Raw genomic sequence first — 23,357 nt, 5'->3', positions numbered from 1 at the left:
TACAAGATACTGGTGCGTACAGTTCTGGTCATCGCATTATAGGAAGGATGTGGAAGCTTTGGAAAAGGTTCAGGGGAGATTTACCAGGATGTTTCCTGGTATGGAGGGAAGGTCTTATGGGGAAAGGCTGAGGGACTGGAGGCTGTTTTCGTTGGACAGGAAGGTTGACAAATGACTTAGTTGAGATATATATGATAATCAGAGGGTTAGATAGGTTGGACAGTGAGAGCCTTTTCCCTTGGATGTTGATGGCTAGCACAAGAAGACATAGCTTTAAATTGAGGGGTAATAGCTAGAGGACAGATATCTGAGGTAGGTTCTTTACTCAGAGAGTAGCAGGGGTGCGGTCCGCACTGCCTGCAACAGGAGTAGACTCACCAACTTTAAGGGCATTTGAATGGTCATTGGATAAACATATGGATGAAATTGGAATTGTCTAGGATAGCTGGGCTTCAGATTGGTTCCACAGGTCGGTACAACATCGAGGGCCAAAGGGCCTGTGCTGCGCTGTAATGTTCTATGTTCTACATAATAAGCTACAAGGGTCAGTGTCTGATTTCACACGCTGCTTTTGACCAAGTGAACATGCTCATTGGAAACAGTCCACGTACACCTCTCCTGTAAGTATTGAATTACACAGGGCGGCACGGTGGCTCAGCGGTTAGCGCTGCTGCCTCACAGCGCCAGGGACCTGGGTTTGATTCCAGCCTCAGGTGACTGTCTCTGTGGAGTTTGCACATTCTCCCCCGTGTCTCTCTGGGTATCTCTGGGTGCTCCACTTTCCTCCCACAGTCCAAAGATGTGCAGGTTAGGGTGGATTGACCATGGTAAATACAGGAATAAGATGGGGTGGGTCTGACTAGGATGCTCCTTGGAGGGTTGGTATGAGCTGACTGGCCAGCTCCCATACTGTAGGGATTCTATTCCACCAATGTTGGAATTTTAAATTTCTTACTTTTATTTACAGACCAAGACTCTCTTTATCTCTATACCCTCCTCCAGCCCCTGGACCTTCCCAATCTTTCTCACCTCCTCCAGCTCCTACATCCCTCATTATCTCAGTCACCTCCTCCAGCCCCTTGACCTTCCCAATCTCTGTAACTGCTGTGACTCTAAAACCCTGTAAGACCTCTGCACCTATTCTGACCTTGTCAGCATCGCCTGTTTTACTGGGGCACCGTCGGTGACTGGGCTTTCAGGTGCTGGGCTCCAGGCGGTGGAATTCACCTCTGTCTATTCCTCCTTTACACAGTCCCCTTAAAACCCACCTCTTCGCTGAAACTGCCCATCATGTTTTAGGAGCTCATTGTGGCTTAGTACTTGAGGTGCCTCGGGATATTTTATTGGGTTAGCAGTGCTAGGTAAATGCAAGCTGTTGTTGTTTAATCGATCAAGTGAATATTGGAGTGGGAGAGACAGAGAGAGATGGAGTGGTAGCAATGGGCTATCTACCTTTAGTCAAAGTGATTGGCCTGACCTTCTGAAACCCCCCAACGTCATCCTGAACTGGTAACTGTAACTGGTGAAAACAACTTCTCTTTGTGAGTTTGTAACATTGGGCCCCAGAAAATAATCTTAGAAACCTTACCTTGATCCCATCTTTTCCTTGTATTCCATCTTCTCCCACTGGTCCTGGCTCTCCCTAGGTGAAAACAAAAGAGAGGTCATTGTTTTTATTGTGGGAAGAGAAAACGTAAAGGGCTGTAGAGTCATCATGGCACAAAGAGAGACCACTGAGCCCATCAAGACTAGTTTGAAGATTTACCCTGTAATTATCATTTGTCTTACTAAAACAAATTGAAAGATATAAAATGTAGGTGAGTGAGTTTGATAGAGTCATAAAGATCTATGGCACAGAGAAAGGTTGTTTGGCTCATTGGCTCTACACTGGTCAAAGCAACCATCTAACATTTCCAATCCTATTTCCCAGCACTTGGCCCATCACCTGTTTGCTTTGGCCCATCTAAATCCTTCTTCAATGTGCTGTGGGTTTCTGCCTCTCCCACCCGTACAGGCAGGGAGTTCCAGATTACCTCCCGCTCCACCCCCAACCAGATGAAAACGTTTTTCCTCATGTGCTCTCTAAATCTTCTGCCCCTTCTCTTAAACCTAGGCCTTGGGTCACTGATCCCTCCACCAAGCGGAAAGGTTTCCTCCTGTCTATACCCTTCATCACATTCTCCATCTCAAACACATCCCATCTCAGTCTCCTCTGTTCCAAGGAAAACAAGTCCAGTCTATCCAATCTCTCTCGATCACTGAAACTCTCCAGCCCAGACAACATCCTGGGAAATCTCCTCCTCCGCTCCATCCCCAGTGCTATCACATCCAGCCGACAATGTGGACTCCAGAACTGCACCCCGTGCTCTCGCTGTGTGGGTTGATGTGAATGTGCAGAGGGTTTTATCCCATTGTGGCTGTACATTTCTATGACTCTATGATATTACTCACCTTACCCACTCCCAGTGGCAGTGAGTCCCACATTCTCACCTCACTCTCTCTCTCTCTGTCTGTCTCTCTCCCTCCCTCCCTCTCCGCCCCCACCCACCCACCCACCCCCAATCTCTGCTTCCTCCTGCATTCCCATTTGGAGTTATCAATGACTGTCTTATATTGATGACCCTGAGATTTGGTCTTCCCCACCCTACGGAAAAGACCTTGTCCATTTATCCTATCCATACCCCTCATGATTTTATAAATCTCTCACAGGAACAGGATAAGGCTCCTCAGCCCATCAATCTCCTTCACTTAATGAGATCACAGCTGATTGGACACTTCAATGCTTTTTAATCGACGTTATCCTGATAAGCCTTTGATAAACAAAAAGAATCATTAATCTCTATTGAAACATCCACAAAGCCTGAGCTTCCCCAGCGCTCTGGAGTACAGAATACCAAAGGCTCACCACTACTTTTATGATTATCATTCATTATTTCTAAATTGTGCCCCTGGTTCCACATTCCTCATCTGGGGGGAGTCATCTTAGATCTATCTGTTCTGTCTATCCCTTGAAGTATTTTGTTGGTTTCAATAAGACCACTACTCATTGTTTGGAACTCTAGAGAATGCAGGGCCAGCCTGCCCAATTCCTCTTCATGGGACACTCCCACCATCCCGGGAACAAATCTAGGGAACTTTCATTGCACTCCCTCTATGGTAATAATATCTTTCCTGAGATAAAGAGACCAAACCTGCACACAGTACTCCACATATGGTCTAACCAATTTCCTGTACAACTGAAGATTTAATATAGATACGTGTGAGGTCTTGCATTTTGGAAAGTCAAATCCAAGTAGGGGTTTCATGGTGAATGGTAGGGCCTTAAGGAGTGTAGTGGAACAGAGGGACCTTGGAGCTCAGGTTCACAGTTCTCTGAAAGTGGAGTCCCAGGTAGACAGGGCAGTGAAGAAGGCTTTTGGCACACTGGCCTTCATCAGTCAGGGATTTGAGTATAGAAGTTGGGCAGTTATGTTGCAACTATACAAGATGTTGGTATGACCGCACCTGGAATATTGTGTTCAGTTTTGGTCACCTTGCTATAGGAAGGGTGTCATTAAACTGGAAAGAGTGCAGAGGAAATTTACAAGGATGTTGCCTGGCCTAAAGAGTCTGAGTCATAGGGAGAGGTTGGACAGGCTAGGACTTTTTTCTTTCAAGCGTGGGAGACTGAGGAGGGCCTTATAGAAGTGTATAAGATCATGAGAGGCATGAATAGGGCAAATGCACTCAGTCTTTTTCCCAGGGTTGGGGAATCGAGGATTAGAGGGGCATCAGTTTAAGGTTAGAGGGGAAAGAATAAAAGGGAATCCGAGGGGCAATTGTTTTACAGAGAGGGTGGTACGCATATGGAATGAGCTGCCAGTGGAAGTGGTTGAGGCGGGTACATTAACAACATTTCAAAGGCATTTAGACAAAAAGGTTTCAAAGGATATGGACCAAATGCAGGAAAATAGGGTCAGTGTGGACGGACACTTTGGTCAGAATGAGCCAGTTTGGGCCAAAGGACCTATCTTTATACTGTAGGACTCAATGACTCTATAAAGCAAGACCTCAGTGCTCCTGGACTCAAATCTTTTTGTGTTACATTGAAATGGAGGGGCCGGTGTTGGACTGGGGTGGACAATGTCAGAAGTCATATGACACCAGGCGATAGCCCAACAGGTTTATTTGAAATCACAAGCTTTCGAAGCGCTGCTCCTTCATCAGGTGAAATGGAGGGAAGGACACAGGCACAGAATATATAGATGGAGAGATAATGGCAAGATAATTCCAGATAATTAAGAGGGTCAACAGATAAGTACAAATGGTGTGAATGAAATGTCTACAGGCTGAATAACAAATCTTTGCAAGTGATCAAAAGTGTTAAATGGAGGTATCAGTAAAATATTAACAGCTGAATAGAAAGTGAAGGGATGACCAATGACCTGAATAATTAAGGCTACATTGAAGCAGAAGTTGAGTAATGCCATGGAGGGTGAAAGTGATTGAGGAGAGGCTGATAGAATGAGATCCCAAGAGCAAGGGAGGACCAGAAAAACCAGCAAGATAGTTTTCGAATTCCAAACTCTTTCTTCAGAAAACTCTCCTGCTGTGAAGATTTATGACGATAATTGTGTGCTACAACTAACAGAAGCCTGAACTTTGGAAAATTGTTCCATGGATAATTTATTGCCTTTCATCTTGGTGACCCAAAGAGCGAAGATATTCTGAAGTCCATTCCATGTTTTATTTACAACATGATAGTATCAGTGTAGTTAACTAAACATGGATTAGGGAATGTTTATAGATCACAACTGTCTTTCCTGATGACTAGTGAACGATGAAATTTAAGAAGGAATCTTATCCATTAAATGGTGTTGTGTACATAATCCATAAAAATAAACAACTTGCAGGAGCAGACTCGGGGGGAGTGTGTTCCCATGCTTTTGAAATAAAGATAGACAAAACCCTCACTAGATTTATATATAATACATTTCACAATGTCCCAGAGTGTTTGATTGCCAGTCAAACACATTCTGAAATATGGTCACTGCTGCAAAGTGGGGAGCAAGATGTTCAATTTGTGCACAGCAAGATCCCACAAATAGAAATCTGATAATGACCAGACCATCTGAAACAAAAACAGAAATTTCTGGAGAAACTCAGCAGATCACGCAACATCTGCGAAGAGAGAAAACAGAGTTAACATTCTGAAGCAGGGCCACTGCGCTCAAAATATCTCTCTCCACAGAGGTGAAGAGACATGCTGAGTTTTCTGTTTTTGTTTTAGGTCTGCATCATCTGCAGTTCCTGGCTTGATTTATCTGTTTGTGTGAGGCTGCTAGAGGGATCAACATTGACCAGGACGCCAGGAAGAATTCACTACTGTTTATAAAGAATGTGGAAGGAGAACATGAACATCAATGGAGCAGGGTTTCAGTCCAAATGCTAGTCTGGAAGAGAGCCCACTGATAGTGCAGCACCTTGTCAGTAACTCAGTACATTCCACTCTTGTCCTTCTCCAGGATTCGAGTGCATGAACTGTAGCCTTCTGACTCAGAGGCAAGCCTCTAAACCACAGCTACCATTTAGCTTCAGAGCACATTGCAGGATGGACATGTTACCAGCTCTTGCAGTTATCAAAGCAGGAGCCTAGACACTGCTCTGGAGAAAACAAAGGCACAAGGTAAAATAGAAACTCAAACTGAAATTGCTGGAAAAGCTCAGCAGGGTCTGGCAAGCATCAGTTCTGAAGAAGGGTCACTGACATAAAACATCAACTTTGATTTCTCTCCACAGACGCTACAAGACCTGTTGAGTTTCTCCAGCAATTTATGTTTTGGTTTCTGATTTACAGCATCCGCATTTCTCTTGGTTTTTATTTAGCACATGGTAAGTTGCTTTGAAGGACCATAAATCCTCTACTGGTTGGAGTTATTGCTGTGGTGCAATCGAGGAATTGCATTTAAAGTGCTCTCAAAACTGAGGCGGTTCAGTAACATTTCAAACTGTCAATAAAATGATTTGTATTTTCACAAGAACAAACTTCTGAGAAGGAGCACAAATAGACTAATCAAACACAAGATTCCATTTTTCATTTGAATAGCACCAGATCCTTTTCTCCACTGTCAAGCTTGGCTCGATATGTTTATGAGTGAGAACCTGGTGCTGTTTTATTGGTGCAGCTGGAATGGAGTAAAAAAACACTCCTTAAAAAACCCGGCATCACTAATAAACATGCCAATTTGTCAGCTGTGATTTAGTGAGCTGAATTCTGAAAATAACATTAAAAAACATACTGAGCCATTTAGTAGTTTCATGGTGTGTGCTAATCAGTCTCCAAGGAACTTACATGGGTTTTCACAGGAATTTGTTTCTAAACTAAGGCAGTTACTGCTGCCATTGCTTACACATTTCACAACTTACTGCTTTTAATTTGGATTCCTCACAGCTGCTGGGTTATGTTTTTGTAACAGCTACTACTTTGAATCAAACAAAATCCCAACAAAATCACTGACTTGTTGTATCACGCATTGGAAGATTCTGGTAGCATATGATGCTCTTCAGAAATGAAACAAGGAATGTGGCCATGATTGGGCTGTTTGGACAGGACTCAGACTGTGGTCTTATCTGAACTCACCCTCAAACCGGTTTGTCCTGGTTCTCCAGTGTTTCCAGCTGGTCCTAATTCACCCTGTTTTAAAGGAGAGACAAGTTCCATGAACATTCTGCTTTGAGAAATAAATAAAGTTCAGCATTCATCACAAGAGGGAAAGGCAGTGATGTCCTGGTAATGTTACTGGATTAGTAATCCAGAAACCCAGGCAATTTCACCATTAAGGCAGAGAATTTAATTTAAAAAGTACTGGAATTAAAAGTTGGTCTAACGGTGACTCTGTCAATTGTTGTAAAATCCCAATGGGTTCACTAATGTCTTTCAGGGAGGCAAATCTGCCACCCTTAACTAGTCTGCACTGCACGTGACTCCAGACCCACAGCAATGTGGTTGACTTAACCTTTACAGATGGGTAATAAATACTGGCCTTGCCACTGTGCCCATATTCCCTGAATGAACAAAAATAATTTGCTCAATTGGTTTGCTTGGTAAACAACTTATTTTCTGTAAATACCACACAGGGCGATCTTGCAAAATGTGCTCAAAAACTACATCTCAACTCATCTGAACATACCATCTATTGCTTTACTTGGGTTTCAAACATGGGTACAATTTGGTTTGTTCCCTATTCCTGGCTGCTCTCGAATTGAGTAGCTTGCTCAGCCACTACACATAGCAATTAAGAGCCAACCACATTGCTGTGGGTCTGGAGTCACATAGAGGCCAGACTGAGTAAGGATGACAGAGTTTCTTCCCTGAAGGACATTAGTGAACCATTTTCCTGGGCACTGTTACTGAGTCTAGCTTTCCATTTCGGATTTTAGAATTCTATTTATTTGCCACAGTGCGATTTAAACAAGTGCTTTGGGGCTGTGGATTACAGGCTTGGGGGAGGTGGTAATGTCTCTGGAATAGCTATCCAGAGAATCAGACTAACACTCCGGGGACAAAGATTCAAATCCCATCATGGCAGATTGTGAAATCTAATACAATAAATTTGAAATTAAAAGCTATTCTAATGGTAACTATTGCTGACTGCTGTATGAACCTGATGAAGGGCTTTTGCCCGAAACGTTGATTTTCCTGCTCCTAGAATGCTGCTTGACCTGCTGTGCTTTTCCAGCACCGCTCTAATCAAGACTCTGACCTCCAGCATCTGCAGTCCTCAATTTCGCCTTGTTGTATAAACCCACTCAGTTCAGGGGCAATTAGGAATGAGCAAAAAATGTTGGCCCAGTCAGCAATACCTGCGACCCATGAAGAAATTGATTGCAGTGAAATGCTCTGAGGTACTTCGTGGGAATGTCCATAAAAATCGAGATAAGGACAGAGGATCGGGACTTGGCCAAAGACATATGTTTTCAGGAGCACCTGCATGTGGAAATGAGAGCGGCAGAGGGTTTCTGTGACACACTGCAGTGAACGGAGAGATGCTACTGCAGGGAGATCAGAATCGGAAGTGTGTGGAGGATTGGGAAGGTGATAGGGATGTAGGGGCTAGGATGGGACAAAGATTTGAAAAAAAATCTATTTGCTGCCTCTTAAATTAACTGCTTTCACATTTTGCCAGTTAGTCTCTCTGCTTCTATAAACGTTCACACATCCAAGGCTCTGCTGCTTGTAACTGTGGCTTTAAGAGGTTACTTTGTCCAGGGTTTTATTTGAAGGGAAGTTTTAAGGCAGATGTGCTGAACCATCCAGGTAGAAAGTCAGTAATGTTAACAGGTTGTGTTTTTTTTTAATGAAGTTGGAACAATAGAAGCTGCCTGGATGGGTGTGGCCAGCTCTCACAGACCAGGTTTTCTAGGGTTTTCTTTTCGCTTTTCGATTCAGCAGAAGCTGCTGGAGTTTTGAAGTAGGAGCTATCTTCTCCCTGTCTCGGTTACAGTTAGAAGCTAATGTTTCTCTCTCTGCTGCTGGGTTACATATAAGACCAAAAGACATAGGAGCAGAAATTAGGCCATACAGCTCATCGAGTCTGCTCCACCATTCAATCATGGCTGATAAGTTTCTCAACCCCATTCTCCCACTTTCTCCCTGTAACCTTTGATCCCTTACTAATCAAGAACCTATCTCAGTCTTAAGTATACTTAATGACCCGGCCTCCACAGACTTGTGTGGCAGTGAATTCCATAGATTCCCCACTCTCTGGCTGAAGACATTTCTCCTTATCTCCATTCTAAAAGGTCTTCCCTTTAGTCTAAGGCTGTGCCCTCAGGTCCTAGTCTCTCCTACCAATGGAAACATCTTCCCAACATCCACTCTGTCCAGGCCATTCAGTATTCTGTAAGCTTCAATTAGATCCCCTCCCTTATCCTTCTAAACTCCATCATGTATAGAACCAGAGTCCTCAAACGTTCCTCATATGTTAAGCTTTTCATTCCTGAGACCATGCTCGTGAACCTCCTCTGAATACGCTCCAGGGCCAGTACATCTTTCCTGAGATATGAGGCCCAAAACTGCGCACAATACTCCAAATATAGTCTGACCAGAGCCTTACAGAGCCTCAGAAGTACATCCCTGCTTTTAGATTCAAGTCCTCTCAAAATAAATGCCATTATTGCATTTGTCTTCCTAACTTCTGACTCAACCTACAAGTTTACCTTGAGAGAATCCTGGGCTAGAACTCCCAAGTCCCTTTGTACTTCACTTCTGAATTTTCTCCCCATTTAGAAAATAGTCCATGCCTCTATTCTTTCTACCAAAGTGCATGACTTCATATTTTCCCACACTGTGCTCCATTTGCCACTTGTTTGCCCACTCTCCTAACCTGTCCAAATCCTTCTGCAGCCTCCCCACCTCCTCAATACTACCTGTCCCTCTACCTATCTTTGAATCTCTGCAAACTTACCCAGAATGCCCTCAGTTCCTTCATCCAGATCGTTAATGTATAAAGTGAGAAGTTGTGGTCCCAACACTGAGCCTTACGGAACACCACTTGTCATATCCTGAGAAAGACCATTTTATCCTCACTCTCTGCTTTCTGCCAGATAGCCAAGCTTCTATCCATGCTAGCACCTTGCCTATAACACCATGGGCCCTTACCTTACTCAGTAGCTTCCTGTGTGACACATTGTCAAAGGCCTCCTTGATGTCCAGGTAGATAACATTCATTGACTCTCCTTGGTCTAATATGCTCATTTCTTCCTCAATGAATTCTAGCAGATTTGTCAGACATGACCTCCCTTTGATGAAACCATGCTGACTTTGCCCTATTTTCCTGAAGAAGGGCTCATGCCCGAAACGTCGATTCTCCTGCTCCTTGGATGCTGCCTGACCTGCTGCGCTTTTCCAGCAACACATTTTCAGGTTTGCCCTATTTTACCATACACTTCCAAGTAAACAGAAATCTCATCCTTCACAATGGATTCCAGGATCTTACCCATGATCGAGGTCAGGCTAATCAGTCTGTAATTTTCCGTCTTTTGCCTTACTCCCAGGGATGCCATGTTAGCAATTTTCTAGTCCTCTGGGACACTCCCTGATTCCTGTGAGACAAACCTATTTTTCTGGATTTGCCTTTTTGCCAAGGGGTGTGTTTATGAGATGTTACTATGTCAGAACAGTTAATTAGTAGTAGTTACTATCTGTTGTTCTGTTAAGTTTTCCAATGGAGATGTTATGCTAAATTCCTCTTTCCTTGGTCGTAGTTTAATGATAATGTTTAAATAAATTGTGTTTTGTTTAATGTCGAGTAGTTTGACCAGTCACGTGGCATCCGGAACACTGCACTTTACATTTGAATTTAAGGCAACAAAACGTTAGGGTCTAGGCTACCTCTTAAATTTTTTGAAAGGGTCTGGTATGGTCTTTAACATAATCTAAAACTCTCACCATGTTCCAATTACCCATCCTGCTCTCTGCTTGCACACCTAGTGAACCAATACTCTGAATTTAATTTTCCCATATTTGTTTTCACATTTCCCCCATTGCTGAGTTCTTGTGCTGGGGGAGTGATGGTTAGGGAGGTGACTATAACACAGAGTGAATTATAACATCCAACAGCACCTTTTGCTGGCTGGCAGTTTGTGGGTCACCTCTTTGTCTCTGGAGACTGCATGCTCATTCTCACATCAACAACACTGAGTTTCAAAGGACGTCTCTGGAATGAAATGTTTCTGGACAACGTCTGACTAACACTGGGGATTGGCAACCAGAAATGTCTAAATCAATGCAGATATAAAGAGTGTTCCTTTTGAACGTGACCTCATGCAAAACATGTAAGGACTGGGATGAGGAAAAAAATAAATCAAGGAACAAAATGAATGGACCAAATCATCAGAACAAGAGGAATATACTCAAGGGTTTTGCTCATGGAACTTGAGATCTGAACACACAGACAGCCCAAACATCATGAAGCAGGGATCCTTTATTCCATTAACGTTAGTTAATTATCAACATGAAGGAACATTATAATTAATCAAGGAAGTATTTACATGGACTGAACCCTGTCATTTACATCTGCTTTCAGAGTTCCTTCACCTGTCTGATTTTTCTCCCTATCAAGTCTCCCTCCTTCAGACAAGGTCGGTTTGACTGCTCCAGCTGCCCTGCTTGGTGCCCTCCCTCACTGTCGCCACCTGCTGCTGTTACAAGTAGCTTCAGATGTTGCTATTCATAGAAGTGGAAGAAGAAATGCAATTTCTTGACTGGACTGGGAGATTGACTGTCTTAAGGCACCCACTTTGTAACAGCACAATGAGATTCACAGGTTAATTTGTCAGAGAAATAGGAGCTAGAGTAGAAAGATCTCCAACATGAACATCATCCTCCTTCACTCTCCCAACAGAGAGTGAGAGCCTGCCATTCTCTGTGGTAACATGGTGGTGATTCTCCTCAGTAACTGAGCAGGCTTTGGCCTCTGATGTGGAAAATTCCGAAGATTCAACACCATTGAGTGAAGAAACTACCCCTAAAGTCTAAGTGAGACGATTGGCCAGATTTTCACTGATTCCCAGAGGCTCCATAGGGCTTCCAAAATGGTGGCAGGAGATGACCACAGTTAAGGGGAAGGGCCTATTATCCCAGAGTGCCTGGGTATTCAGGCTCCCCTGCAGTTACCTCTGACCTGCCTTCGACTGGGGTGGGTCAGAATTTGTCCCACATCAGTATCTCCACCCTCTCCTACAGCAGGAACTAACCTTTGGGGAAAAAGGTTCTGAAATTCTGAAGAAAGGTTACTCTGTGTTCTCTCCACAGATGCTGAGTTTTTCCAGCAATTTCTGATTTTGCTGTTTGGGAAACTTTGTGCTGAGATGTCTTTGTTGGGTCAGGAAATTTCCCGACTCGAGTTACCCGTCTCGGTCACAGAAACCCAGCCCATGGCTCTGTATTCCCAAATTATCAGCCAGAGGAGACAGCCTCGCACCATCTATTCTCTCTTCTTTGAGAATTCTCTATCTACACACCCTCTTATTCTTCAAAACTCTTGGGAATGATGGCCTAATCTTCTCCACTTCCCCTCATAGGACTGTCCTCTCAACCCACTGTCCGACTGGAGTGAGCCTTTGGAGTGTAGAAACATAGAAATTTGGGCCAGGAGTAGGTCATTTGACCCTTTGAGCCTGCTCCATCATTCAATATGATCATGGCTGACCATCCAACTCACCCCCCCCCCCCCCCCCCCCCCCCCGCGCCCCCTGTTCCTGCTTTATCCCCATGGCCTTTGATCCATTTAGCTCCTTAGAACTCCTTCTTGGAAACATTAAAAGTTTTGGCCTCAGTTGTTTTTTGTGGTCGTGAATTCTACAGGCTCATCTCATCTCAGTCTGGAATCCGCTTGCCTCAGAGTTCTTCCTGAAGTAAGGAGTTCAAATTTCCTGACCACAAGTAGACTAAAGTGATCTGTGGTGCAAGCTAAATGTCTCCAACTGTTAATACTGACGGGAAATTGTACCTCAGCCTGCGACCTCCGTGTGATTGTACGAGGTAGGGAGCCCTTGGTTTGTGAGCTGCTTAGGTCACACACCTACCTTGAATCCAGGTTCCCCTGGGTGCCCCGGATCTCCCATTGCTCCTGGAGGTCCCTGTGCCGTTAAAAATAAAAACACTCTTCATAACATGAAGCATTTCTGATAGAATCATTGAATGACACAAACTGAGGGAGGACATGCAGCCTATTAGCTCTGTGCTAGCTCTCTGAAAGACCTCCCACTCTCACCTTGCTCTTTACCCATTACCCATAAATATTTTTCGCTTCAAGAATTTATCCAGTTTTGTAAATTATTATTCTTTAAAACCTTTTCTACCACCTTTTCAGGCAGTTTATTCCAGAATACAACTCCCTGTTGTGTTGTCAGTTGGATAAATACAAATCCTCAGGTCACTGCAAACTGTTTCTCCCTTTAACCTTCTCAGAATTTTGGATACGTCCGTTAAATCTCCTCAACTTCTCTGTGTTTCTGTGGTCACTCACCTCCTGACTCCCCAAAGCCTGTCCACCATCTACAAGGCACAAGTCAGGATGGAATGCTCCCCACTTTCCCTGGATGGGTGCAGCTCCAACAACACTCAAGAAGCTTGACACTATCCAGGACAATGTAGCCCACTTGATTGGCACCACATCCACAAACATCCACTCCCTCCACCACCGACACTCAGTACACACTGCTACTACTATCTACAAGATGCACTGCAGAAATTCAGCAAAGATCCTCAGACAGCACCTTCCAAACCCATGACCACTTCCATCTGGAAGGACAAGGACACGTGGGAACACCACCCCCTGCACATTCCCCTCTAAGCCACTCACCATCCTGACTTGGAAATATATCGCCGTTCCTTCACTGTCACTGGGTCAAAATCCTAGAATTCCCTTCCTAAGGGCATTGTGGGACTACCTACAGCACATGGAGTTTCAAGAAGGCAGCTCACCCCCACTTTCTCAAGTGACAACTAGGGACGGGTAATAAATGCTGGGCCCAGCCCTATCCCACAATATAATAAACAAAAGTGCTACTGGACCTGCTGAACCTCTCCAGCACCTTTTATTTTTATTGCACCACAGAGAGTTAGCATGAATTTGATGGGCTGAAAGGCCTCTATCTGTTCCACAAATGACTCCGAGGTATTGATTAGGTAACTCTTTTCAGATATTAATCAAGTGATAATTATTGGCCTGGCCAATCATATGGCTCAACATTGGGCCCGACAGAAAACAAAATTCCAGCTTCTCAGCACAAGTAGCAGGTGCTAGAGAAACTCAGCAGGTCCGGCAGCTTCTGTTTACTTCAGAACTGGACTCGAAACATTAACTCTGTTCTTTTTCTCTGCACAGATGCTGCCAGACCTGCTGAGTTTCTCCAGCCATTTCTGCTTTTGTTTCAGATTTCCAGCATCCTCAGGATTTTATTTTTTACTGTGTATTGAATTTAACACTTCAACAAGGAACAGGGCAAAGCTTGACACGAGCTAAGGAAGAAATAAAGTATTGAAATAATTACCTCCGGACCGATCCCTCCGACAGTACCAACTTCACCAGGTTGGCCTCGAGGCCCCTATAACACAAACCACAAACCAAGGTGTTCAAAAAGACAGAACTTCATTGAACAGGAATATTAAGAAATATTTATGCAGACATCATTCTACACAATATCGATGTATTGAGAGGTACTGAGAGGTGGTGATTTCAAATTAAATTGGTGCACTTTGCTCTAACAATCTCTTGTTGTCGTCACCCTCGATCGGATTCTTGCCAATATCTTGTTGTGATTATGCAGTAAGGAGCAGGGAATTAATAATGGAATGACTGCAGGCTAAGAGGAGACTATTCAGCCCATCCAACTACATTCAGTCTCCTGTGGTTCTCAGTCCTTGCACCAATAGGAGCAATTCCTCCCCATGGTTTTGAACACCTCATCAAATCTTCCTTAAACCTTCCCTTTGGTTTAAAGTCCAGACTCCTTCAGGCCTGCATGCCTTGCCCATCTACCTCCTCTGTGGCCAGGTCAATCCCCTCACTCCCTTCCTTAGGTCTGGGGCCCAGAATTCGACAAAATGCGTTGAATATTCTCCAAACTCATCATTAAAGGTTACGAAACACAACCTAGGACACCTTCTGAACATTGTGAGGGTGGCACAGTGGTTAGCACTGCTGCCTCACAGCACCAGGGACCCGGGCTCGATTCCAGCCTCAGGAGACTCTCTGTGTGGAGTTTGCACATTCTCACTGTGTCTGCGTGGGTTTCCTCCCACAGTCCAAAGATGTGCAGGTTCGGGTGAATTGGCCATGGGAAATGGCCCATAGTGTTCAGGAGTATGCAGGCTAGGTGGAATAGCCATAGGATATGCAGGGCTATTGAGATGGAATCGGTCTGGGTGGATGTTTTTTGGAGGGTTGGTGTGGACTTGATGGGCAGAATGGCCGGCTTCCACACTGTAGGGAATCTATAGTTAGGTTTTCCTGGAGGTTTATGAATAGATCTTACCACAAATGTGCCTTAAATCAGCTGAATATAACTGTCGCAGAAACACGGTGATGTTTCTGCGACTGAGGCTTCTCTGGGGATCCGTCAGTCACTTTAAACAGTTCCCATCTCCATTTGAGATAAGGCTGTGCTCGCAGTCACAGTAACTGCAGGGAATGTGTTCACCATCCATGCAGTCACCAATCCTTGTGCTGTCAGTCAATTGCTGCCCCATCTCCTCAATGCCCTAACTTGCCCACACACCTCATTTGTTGCCCTTCTGTTGGCCCCACTCCCAAGCTTTGAATCCTGGGATGGTACTGTTGCCACAGTGGTGCTGGACTGTCCGCATCAGTCAGGCACTTGGTAAACAGCTATTGAGTTCTCCTAAGTGTCTATTTTCAATGAGGAAGGGCTTATGCCCGAAACGTCGTTTCTCCTGCTCCTTGGATGCTGCCTGACCTGCTGCGCTTTTCCAGCAACACATTTTCAGCTCTATTTTCAATGAGACAAAGAAGCACAAGTGGGGGTGGGGTTCTCACACGCACCCAGGAAGGTGGATGTGGAGGTGCCGGTGTTGGACTGGGGTGGACAAAGTCAGAATTCACACGACACCAGGTTATGGTGCATGCAGCATGGGTTCATGAAGGGCAGGTCATGCTTCACAAATCTTTTGGAATTCTATGAAGATATTTCAAGCAAGATGGACAATGGGGACCCAGTGGATGTGGTGCTAGATTTCCAAAAGGCCTTTGACAAGGTGCCCCTGAAGAGGCTGCTGCATAAGATACGGACGCATGGTGTTAGGGGTAGAGTATTAGTATGGATAGAGGATTGGTTGACTGACAGGAAGCAAAGAGTAGGGGTAACTGTGTGCTGTTCTGGCTGGCAATCAGTGACTAATAGAGTCATAGAGTCATAGAGATGTACAGCGTGGAAACAGACCCTTCGGTCCAACCTGTCCATGCCGACCAGATATCCCAACCCAATCTAGTCCCACCTACCAGCACCCGGCCCATATCCCTCCAAACCCTTCCTATTCATATATCCATCCAGATGCCTTTTAAATGTTGCAATTGTACCAGCCTCCACTACATCCTCTGGCAGCTCATTCCATACACGTACCACCCTCTGCATGAAAAGGTTGTCATGTAGGTCTCTTTTATATCTTTCCCCTCTCACCCTAAACCTATTCCCTCTAGTTCTGGACTCCCCGACCCCAGGGAAAAGACTCTGTCTATTTATCCTATCCATGCCCCTCAAAGTTTTGTAAACCTCTATAATGTCACCCCTCAGCCTCCGACGCTCCAGGGAAAACAGCCCCAGCCTGTTCAGCCTCTCCCTGTAGCTCAGATCCTCCAACCCTGGCAACATCCTTGTAAATCTTTTCTGAACCTTTTCAAGTTTCACAACATCTTTCCAATAGGAAGGAGACCAGAATTGCACACAATATTCCAACAGTGGCCTAACCAATGTCCTAGTAAAAACAATGACTGCAGATGCTGGAAACCAGATTCTGGATTAGTGGTGCTGGAAGAGCACAGCAGTTCAGGTAGCATCCAAGGACCAATGTCCTGTACAGCCGCAACATAACCTCCCAACTCCTGTACTCAATACTCTGACCGATAAAGGAAAGCATACCAAATTCCTTCTTCACTATCCTATCTACCTGCGACTCCACTTTCAAGGAGCTATGAACCTGCACTCCAAGGCCTCTTTGTTCAGCAACACTCCCTAGGACCTTACCATTAAGTGTATAAGTCCTGCTAAGATTTGCTTTCCCAAAATGCAGCATCTCGCATTTATCTGAATTAAACTCCATCTGCCACTTCTCAATCCATTGGCCCATCTGGTGCAGGTCTTATTGTAATCTGAGGTAACCCTCTTCGCTGTCCACTACACCTCCAATTTTGGTGTCATCTGCAAACTTACTAACTGTACCTCTTATGCTCGCATCCAAATCATTTATGTAAATGACAAAAAGTAGAGGGTCCAGCACCGATCCTTGTGGCACTCCACTGGTCACAGGCCTCCAGTTTGAAAAACAACCCTCCACCACCACCCTCTGTTTTCTACCTTTAAGCCAGTTCTGTATCAAAATGGCTAGTTCTCCCTGTATTCCATGAGATCTAACCTTGCTAATCAGTCTCCCATGGGGAACCTTGTCGAACGCCTTACTGAAGTCCATATAGATCACATCTACCACTCTGCCCTCATCAACCTTCTTTGTTACTTCTTCAAAAAACTCAATCAAGTTTGTGAGACATGATTTCCCATGCACTAATGGTGTGCTTAGGGATTGATGTTGGGACCCCAATTATTCACAATTTATATGGATTGGGGACCACGTATATGGTGTCAAAATTTGCCGATGACACCAAGATGAGTGGTAGAGCAAAGTGTGGAGAGGATGTGAAACTTTGCAAAGGAACATAGATACATTGAGTGAGTGAGCAAAGGTCTGGCAGATGGAATACAATGTCAGCAAATGTGAAGTCATCCATTTTGGTCAGAGTAACAGTAAAAGGATTATTACTTGAATGGTAAAAAGTTGCAGCATGCTGCTATGCAGAGGGACCTGGGTGTCCTTGTGCATGAATCACACAAGGTTGGTCTGAAGGTACAACAGGTCATTAGGAAGGCAAATGGAACTTTGTCCTTCATTGCTAAAGGGATTGAGTTTAAAAGCAGGGAGGTTATGTTGCAGCTGCACAAGGAGCTGGTGAGGCCACACCTGGAGTACTGTGTGCAGTTTTGGTCTCCTTCCTTGAGAAAGGATGTACTGGCACTGGAGGGGGTGCAGATGAGGTTCACTAGGTTGATTCCAGAGTTGAGGGGGTTGGCTTATGAGGAGAGATTGAGGAGACTGGGATTATATTCATTGGAATTCAGAAGAATGCGGGGGGGGGGGGGTTGTCTTATAGGAACATATAAAATTATGAAGGGAATAGATAAGATAGAAGGAGAGAGGAGGTTTCCATTGGTAGGTGAGACTAGGACAAGAGGGTATAGCCTCAAGATTAGAGGGAGCAGGTTTAGAAGTGAACTGAGAAGGAACTTCTTCACCCAGAGGGTTGTGAATCTGTGGAACTCCTTGCCCAGGGAAGTAGTTGACGCTACTTCAGTAGATGCTTTTAAAGCTAACATAGATACTTCTTTGAAAAATAAAGGAACTAAGGGATATGGTGAAAATGCGGTGAGTAGGGCTGAGTCCACGAAAAGATCAGCCATGATTTTATTCAATGGGGGAGCAGTCTCGGAGGGCCGGATGGCCTACTCCTGCTCCTAGTCCTTATGTTCTTATGGACCAACAGGTTTATTTGAAATCAGCGCTGCTCCTCCAACAATCCGAAAGCTTGTGATTTCAAATGTAAGACATTCACAAGGACTTTGCCAGGGTTGGAGGATTTGAGCTATAGGGAGAGGCTGAATAGGCTGGGGCTGTTTTCCCTGGAGTGTTGGAGGCTGAGGGGTGACCTTATAGAGGTTTATAAAATCATGAGGGGCATGGATAGGGTAAATAGACAAGGTCTTTTCTCTAAGGTGGGTGAGTCCAAAAGTAGAGGGCATGGGTTTAAGGTGAAGGGAAAGATACAAAAGAAACCTAAGGAGCAACTTTTTCTCACAGGGTGTGGTGCGTGTGTGGAATGAGCTGCCAGAGAAAGTGGTGGAGGCTGTTACAATTACAACATTTAAAAGGCATCTGGATGGGTATATGAATAGGAAGGGTTTGGAGGGATAGGGGCCAAGTGCTGGCAAATGGGATTAGATTAATTTAGGTAATCTGGTCGGGGATGAGTTGGGTCCCAAAGGATCTGTTTCTGTGCTGTACATCTCTATGACTCTGTGACAATAACCTGGTGTCGTGTGACTGCGAGAATTGCTTTCAGTTCATGAGAAAGTTTCCTGTTGGCGGCTGATTCAGATAATGTTCTGTTACCGATAGTGTACTGTTACAGTGTACTGACACCGATAGTGTACTGACACCGATAGTGTACTGACACCGATAGTGTATTGTTACCAATAATGTACTGTTACCGATAGTGTACTGTTACAGCGTACTGACACCGATAGTGTACTGACACCGATAGTGTACTGTGACAGTGTACAGACACCGATAGTGTATTGTTACCAATAATGTACTGTTACCGATAGTGTACTGTTACAGCGTACTGACACCGATAGTGTACTGACACCGATAGTGTACTGTGACAGTGTACAGACACCGATAGTGTATTGTTACCAATAATGTACTGTTACCGATAGTGTACTGTTACAGCGTACTGACACCGATAGTGTACTGACACCGATAGTGTACTGACACCGATCATATGTACTGAGGAAGCCTTTCACTCGTGTGCCTCTGAAACTGAAGGTAACTCAACTGGTTTTCCGGGAGGTCCCATCTCTCCAGTGCTCCCAGGAGGTCCTGTCAATCCCTGAAACAAGATTCAAATGGTGAAAACTAACACGTGCTCTCGGATTTTGGAAACCAGTTCCAACTCACTTTTAAAATAATACATAAGGGGAACTACAGAATAAAAGGCAAGGCAGGAAATACTCTAACAATGTGCTATGTCCCGTGCCATGAACAACATAACATGTATTTATTACAAAACCTTTCAAAATCTCAGGATATCAAAATGTATAGTTCACATAATCGAGTCCATTCACAGTCCAGTCACTGTTGTCCTAACTGACACACAGACCTAGCATGAATTTTGTATTTAACAATTTAATTTGAAAATTAGAATGAGAGAGAGGGTTGGTTGTGAAATGGATATTAGAAAGAAAAAGAGTACGAACATTAGTTAGTGAATCTATGGAATGCTTTATGACCCTGTCGAGGCAGGGTCATTGAGTATCTTAAAAAATGTATGTCTCAGCATTGAATCAGGAAGAGAATCAAGGATTATGGGGGAAAGGTAGGAAAGTCGAGTTGAGAATTATCAGATCAGTTATGATCTCATTGAATGATGGAGCAGACTTAATGGGCTGAATGGCCTCCTGGTGTTCCTATGGTTTATGTTCTAATGATTACATCAGTCCAATAATGAGGAAAGAGAAACCCATGTTAATGCACCATTCTCTTAGTGAGTTCTGAAAATGATGTTAAAGTTATTCACCATGACTGACAGTGTTTCGTAAACAGCACAAGCCCAGAGAGTGTAACCAACAGTCAGTTCTGCCAGTTTCAGAGGGCGGAAGGTTGGCATTTGGGCAACTGCCCTTCTTTCAATCACAGGGGAGGGACAGAACAACACAGGCCTCCAAAGTCAGTCACTCAGTCCCTGCCACCCAATGAGACTGGGACTGATTTGGTTGTGTTCTCAACTCCTCTGTCCTGTCTATGCTCCCTGCCCCTCCCCCGTCAACTTGTGACTGCCTTATCAATAAAAGCACAGCACCACCTTGAAACAGTGAAAACCACCCAGGCTTTGTGATGATATCCTGGTTTTATCTAAATGTAAAAATATGGAGGGATGCAGATTGCATTGAATGGAAGATTGCTGTTGGGTTGATTACAGCTTCGTTGATACAGCAGCACAGAGCACACTCCAGACACTACCTGGGCCTTGCAAGCTACAGTCCAGGAGGTTTGTGGCCATATGATCATAGCCCAGTACTTGGCTCAAACCCATATTGGTCTCATGAAGGAGATCACCCTAAATGGGATCATGCCGCCCCACCCACCCCCACCCAACCCCTGCTCTTTTGGGAAGGCAGTCTCACAGACTAATGACCCTTCGGGAACATAGAACATTACAGCACAGGAACAAGTTCAGGCCCTTTGGCCCATGATGTTGTACCAATCACGACACCAAATGAAACAAATTCCTTCTGCCTGCCCTTGTGTCATATCCCTCCATTTTTTTCATATCATCTTTTTATCTAAGAGCCCCTTAAATGCCCCTATCGTATTTGCCTTCACCACCACCCCTGGTGGTGTGTTCCACATCCTCCCACTCTGTGTAAAAACTTGCCCTTCATGTCTCCTTTGAACTTTGCCCCTTCTCATCTTCAATGCATGCTCCTTAGTTTTAGACATTTCAACTCTGGGGAAAAAGATTCTGACTGTCAATCTATCTATACATCTTATCATTTTATCAATTCTCCCTCAGCTTCCGCTGCTCCAGAGAAAACAACCTGAGTTTTTCTAGCCTCTCCTTATAGCTCATACCCTCTAATCCAGGCAGCATCCTGGTACACCTCTCCTGCACCCTCTCCAAAGCCTCCACATCCTTCCTGTAATGTAGCAACCAGAACTGAACACAATACTCTAACTGTGGCTGAACCAAAGTCTTATGAAGCTGCAAAATGACATCCTGACTTTTGTACTCAATTCCTTGACCAATAAAAACAAGCATGCCACACGCCTTCTTTACCACCCGATCTACCTGCGTGGTCACTTTCAGGGAGCTATGGACTTGAACCCAAGATCCCTCTGTACATCAATGCTGTTCAGGCTCCTGCCATTGACTTTATACTTTTCCATAACATTTGATCTCCCAAAGTGCAACTCCTCACACTAACCCAGATTATACTCCATTTGCCATTTCTCCCCCCATACCTGCCACTGATTTATATCCTGCTGTAATTTATATATTACAACCTTCTACACTATCCACAACTCCACCGATCTTTGTATCGCCTGCAAACTTACTAACTCATCCAACAATTTTCATCTAAGATATTTATATATAACACAAACAACAGAGGTCTCAGTGTGGATCCCACTAGTCATGCACCTCCAGCCTGGGAAACACTTTTCCACCTCTACCCTCTGCCTTCTATGAGCAAGCCAATTCTGAATCCACACGGCCAGGTCACTGTGGATCCCATGCATCTTGATCTTCTGGATGAGCCTACCATGAGGGACCTTGTGGAAAGCCTGACTAAAATCCATGCAGACAATATCTACTGCTCTACCGACATCGATCACCTTTGCCACCTCCTTGTAAAATTTAACCAAGCTAGTAAGACATGTCCTGCCCCACATAAAGCCATGCTGACTCTCCTTAATTAGATCATGCTCTTCCAAATGTGTGTCAATCCTATCACTAAGATTTCTCTCCAATAGCTTCCTAATAATCAATGTGAGACTCAGCAGATTATTGGTCCCTGGATTATTCCCATTTCCCTTCTTGAACAGAGGAACAACATTTGCCAAGGTCCCATCCTCCGGGACCTATCCCGTGGCTAGTGAGAATACAAAGATCTTGGTCAAGGCCCCAGCAATCTCCTCTCTTGCCTCTCTCAGCAACCTGGGGTAAATACCATCAGGCCCTGGGGACTTATCCACCTTAATGCGCTTCAAGACACTCAACACCATTTCTTTCTTGATCTCAGAGTCCTGCAGCATATTATCATGCTGCACACTAATCTCACTATCCTCCATATCCTTCTCCTGGGTGAATACTGTTATAAAGTACTCATTTAGGATCTCACCCACATCCTATGCCTCTAAGCACAAGATCCCTCCTTTATCCTTGAGTGGCTCTACATTCTCCCCAGTTATCCACTTGTTTTTAACGTATCTATAGAATGCCTTAGGATTCTCCTAAACCTAATTTGACAAGATCATTTCATGTCCTCTCTTGCTTTCATTAACCCATCATGGGTTGGAAAATACCCAATGGTAGAGTTAGGAATGCTTAAGTCTCTACCAGCTTTCCTAACAGGCACGCTGAGAAACTCTGACAGCTTAGAGGCCACATCACTCTCCTCATTGAGGAAGGTGGCTATTCCTGAAGATGAACAGCATTTAGGCATTAAACAATTACTGCTCCTTCCTCTACTTGTTTATAATTTCACATTGCAGACAGATCTGAGATCAACACCACCCATCACTGATTATTTTATTCATTCATGGGAGGAGGGTGTGTCTGGAGACACCTGCATTTATAACCCATCCCAGAAGGAGTCTCCCTCACTGCTGTGGGTCTGGAGCCACATGGAGGCATGGCCAGGTAAGGATGGCAGTTTCCTTCCTTAAAGGGCATTAGTGAACCAGGTGGGTTTTACCCGACAGTCAACAATGGATTCATGGTCATCATTACACTTAAATTCCAGGCTTTTACTGACTTCGAATTCCACTATTGTCTCTAGTGGGAATCAAACCTGGAACCCCAGGACATTATCGGAGTCTCTAGACCAACAGCCCGAGCCCAGCAAGGACACCACACGGCCATCATCTCCCCTGCCGCTATTTTTGAAACCACATCACTTCATTTCTCAATCCACCTCCTTGTGACTTTTTGGAACCTCTACTACTTCCAATTTTAACTCCCCTTTGTCCTGTTGATTACTGAGGGGGAACCGCACTGCCAGAGGGTCATACTGAGGGGGAACCGCAC

General features: G+C 44.5%; 1 protein-coding gene across 2 annotated transcripts in view; it reads right to left on the bottom strand.

Annotated features, from left to right (window-relative positions):
- col24a1 (collagen type XXIV alpha 1) overlaps nucleotides 1-23,357 on the bottom strand; it is a 454,588-nt gene that overhangs the window by 105,602 nt on the left and 325,629 nt on the right. For both annotated transcript variants that reach the window (XM_043698575.2, XM_043698577.2), the window contains 5 exons: nucleotides 19,386-19,439; nucleotides 14,038-14,091; nucleotides 12,568-12,621; nucleotides 6,620-6,673; nucleotides 1,589-1,642 (listed from right to left, as the gene is read on the bottom strand). In XM_043698575.2, coding sequence (XP_043554510.2) covers nucleotides 1,589-1,642; nucleotides 6,620-6,673; nucleotides 12,568-12,621; nucleotides 14,038-14,091; nucleotides 19,386-19,439 — 270 coding nt within the window. The remainder of the gene's footprint in view (nucleotides 1-1,588; nucleotides 1,643-6,619; nucleotides 6,674-12,567; nucleotides 12,622-14,037; nucleotides 14,092-19,385; nucleotides 19,440-23,357) is intronic.

This window comes from Chiloscyllium plagiosum, unplaced genomic scaffold (genome assembly GCF_037043375.1).
Source record: "Chiloscyllium plagiosum isolate Xiang-an unplaced genomic scaffold, Cpla_swu_hap1 HiC_scaffold_9, whole genome shotgun sequence".
Lineage (NCBI taxonomy): Eukaryota > Metazoa > Chordata > Chondrichthyes > Orectolobiformes > Hemiscylliidae > Chiloscyllium > Chiloscyllium plagiosum.
The sequence above is the reverse complement of the archived record's forward strand: the minus strand, read 5'-3'. Positions and strand labels throughout refer to the sequence as shown.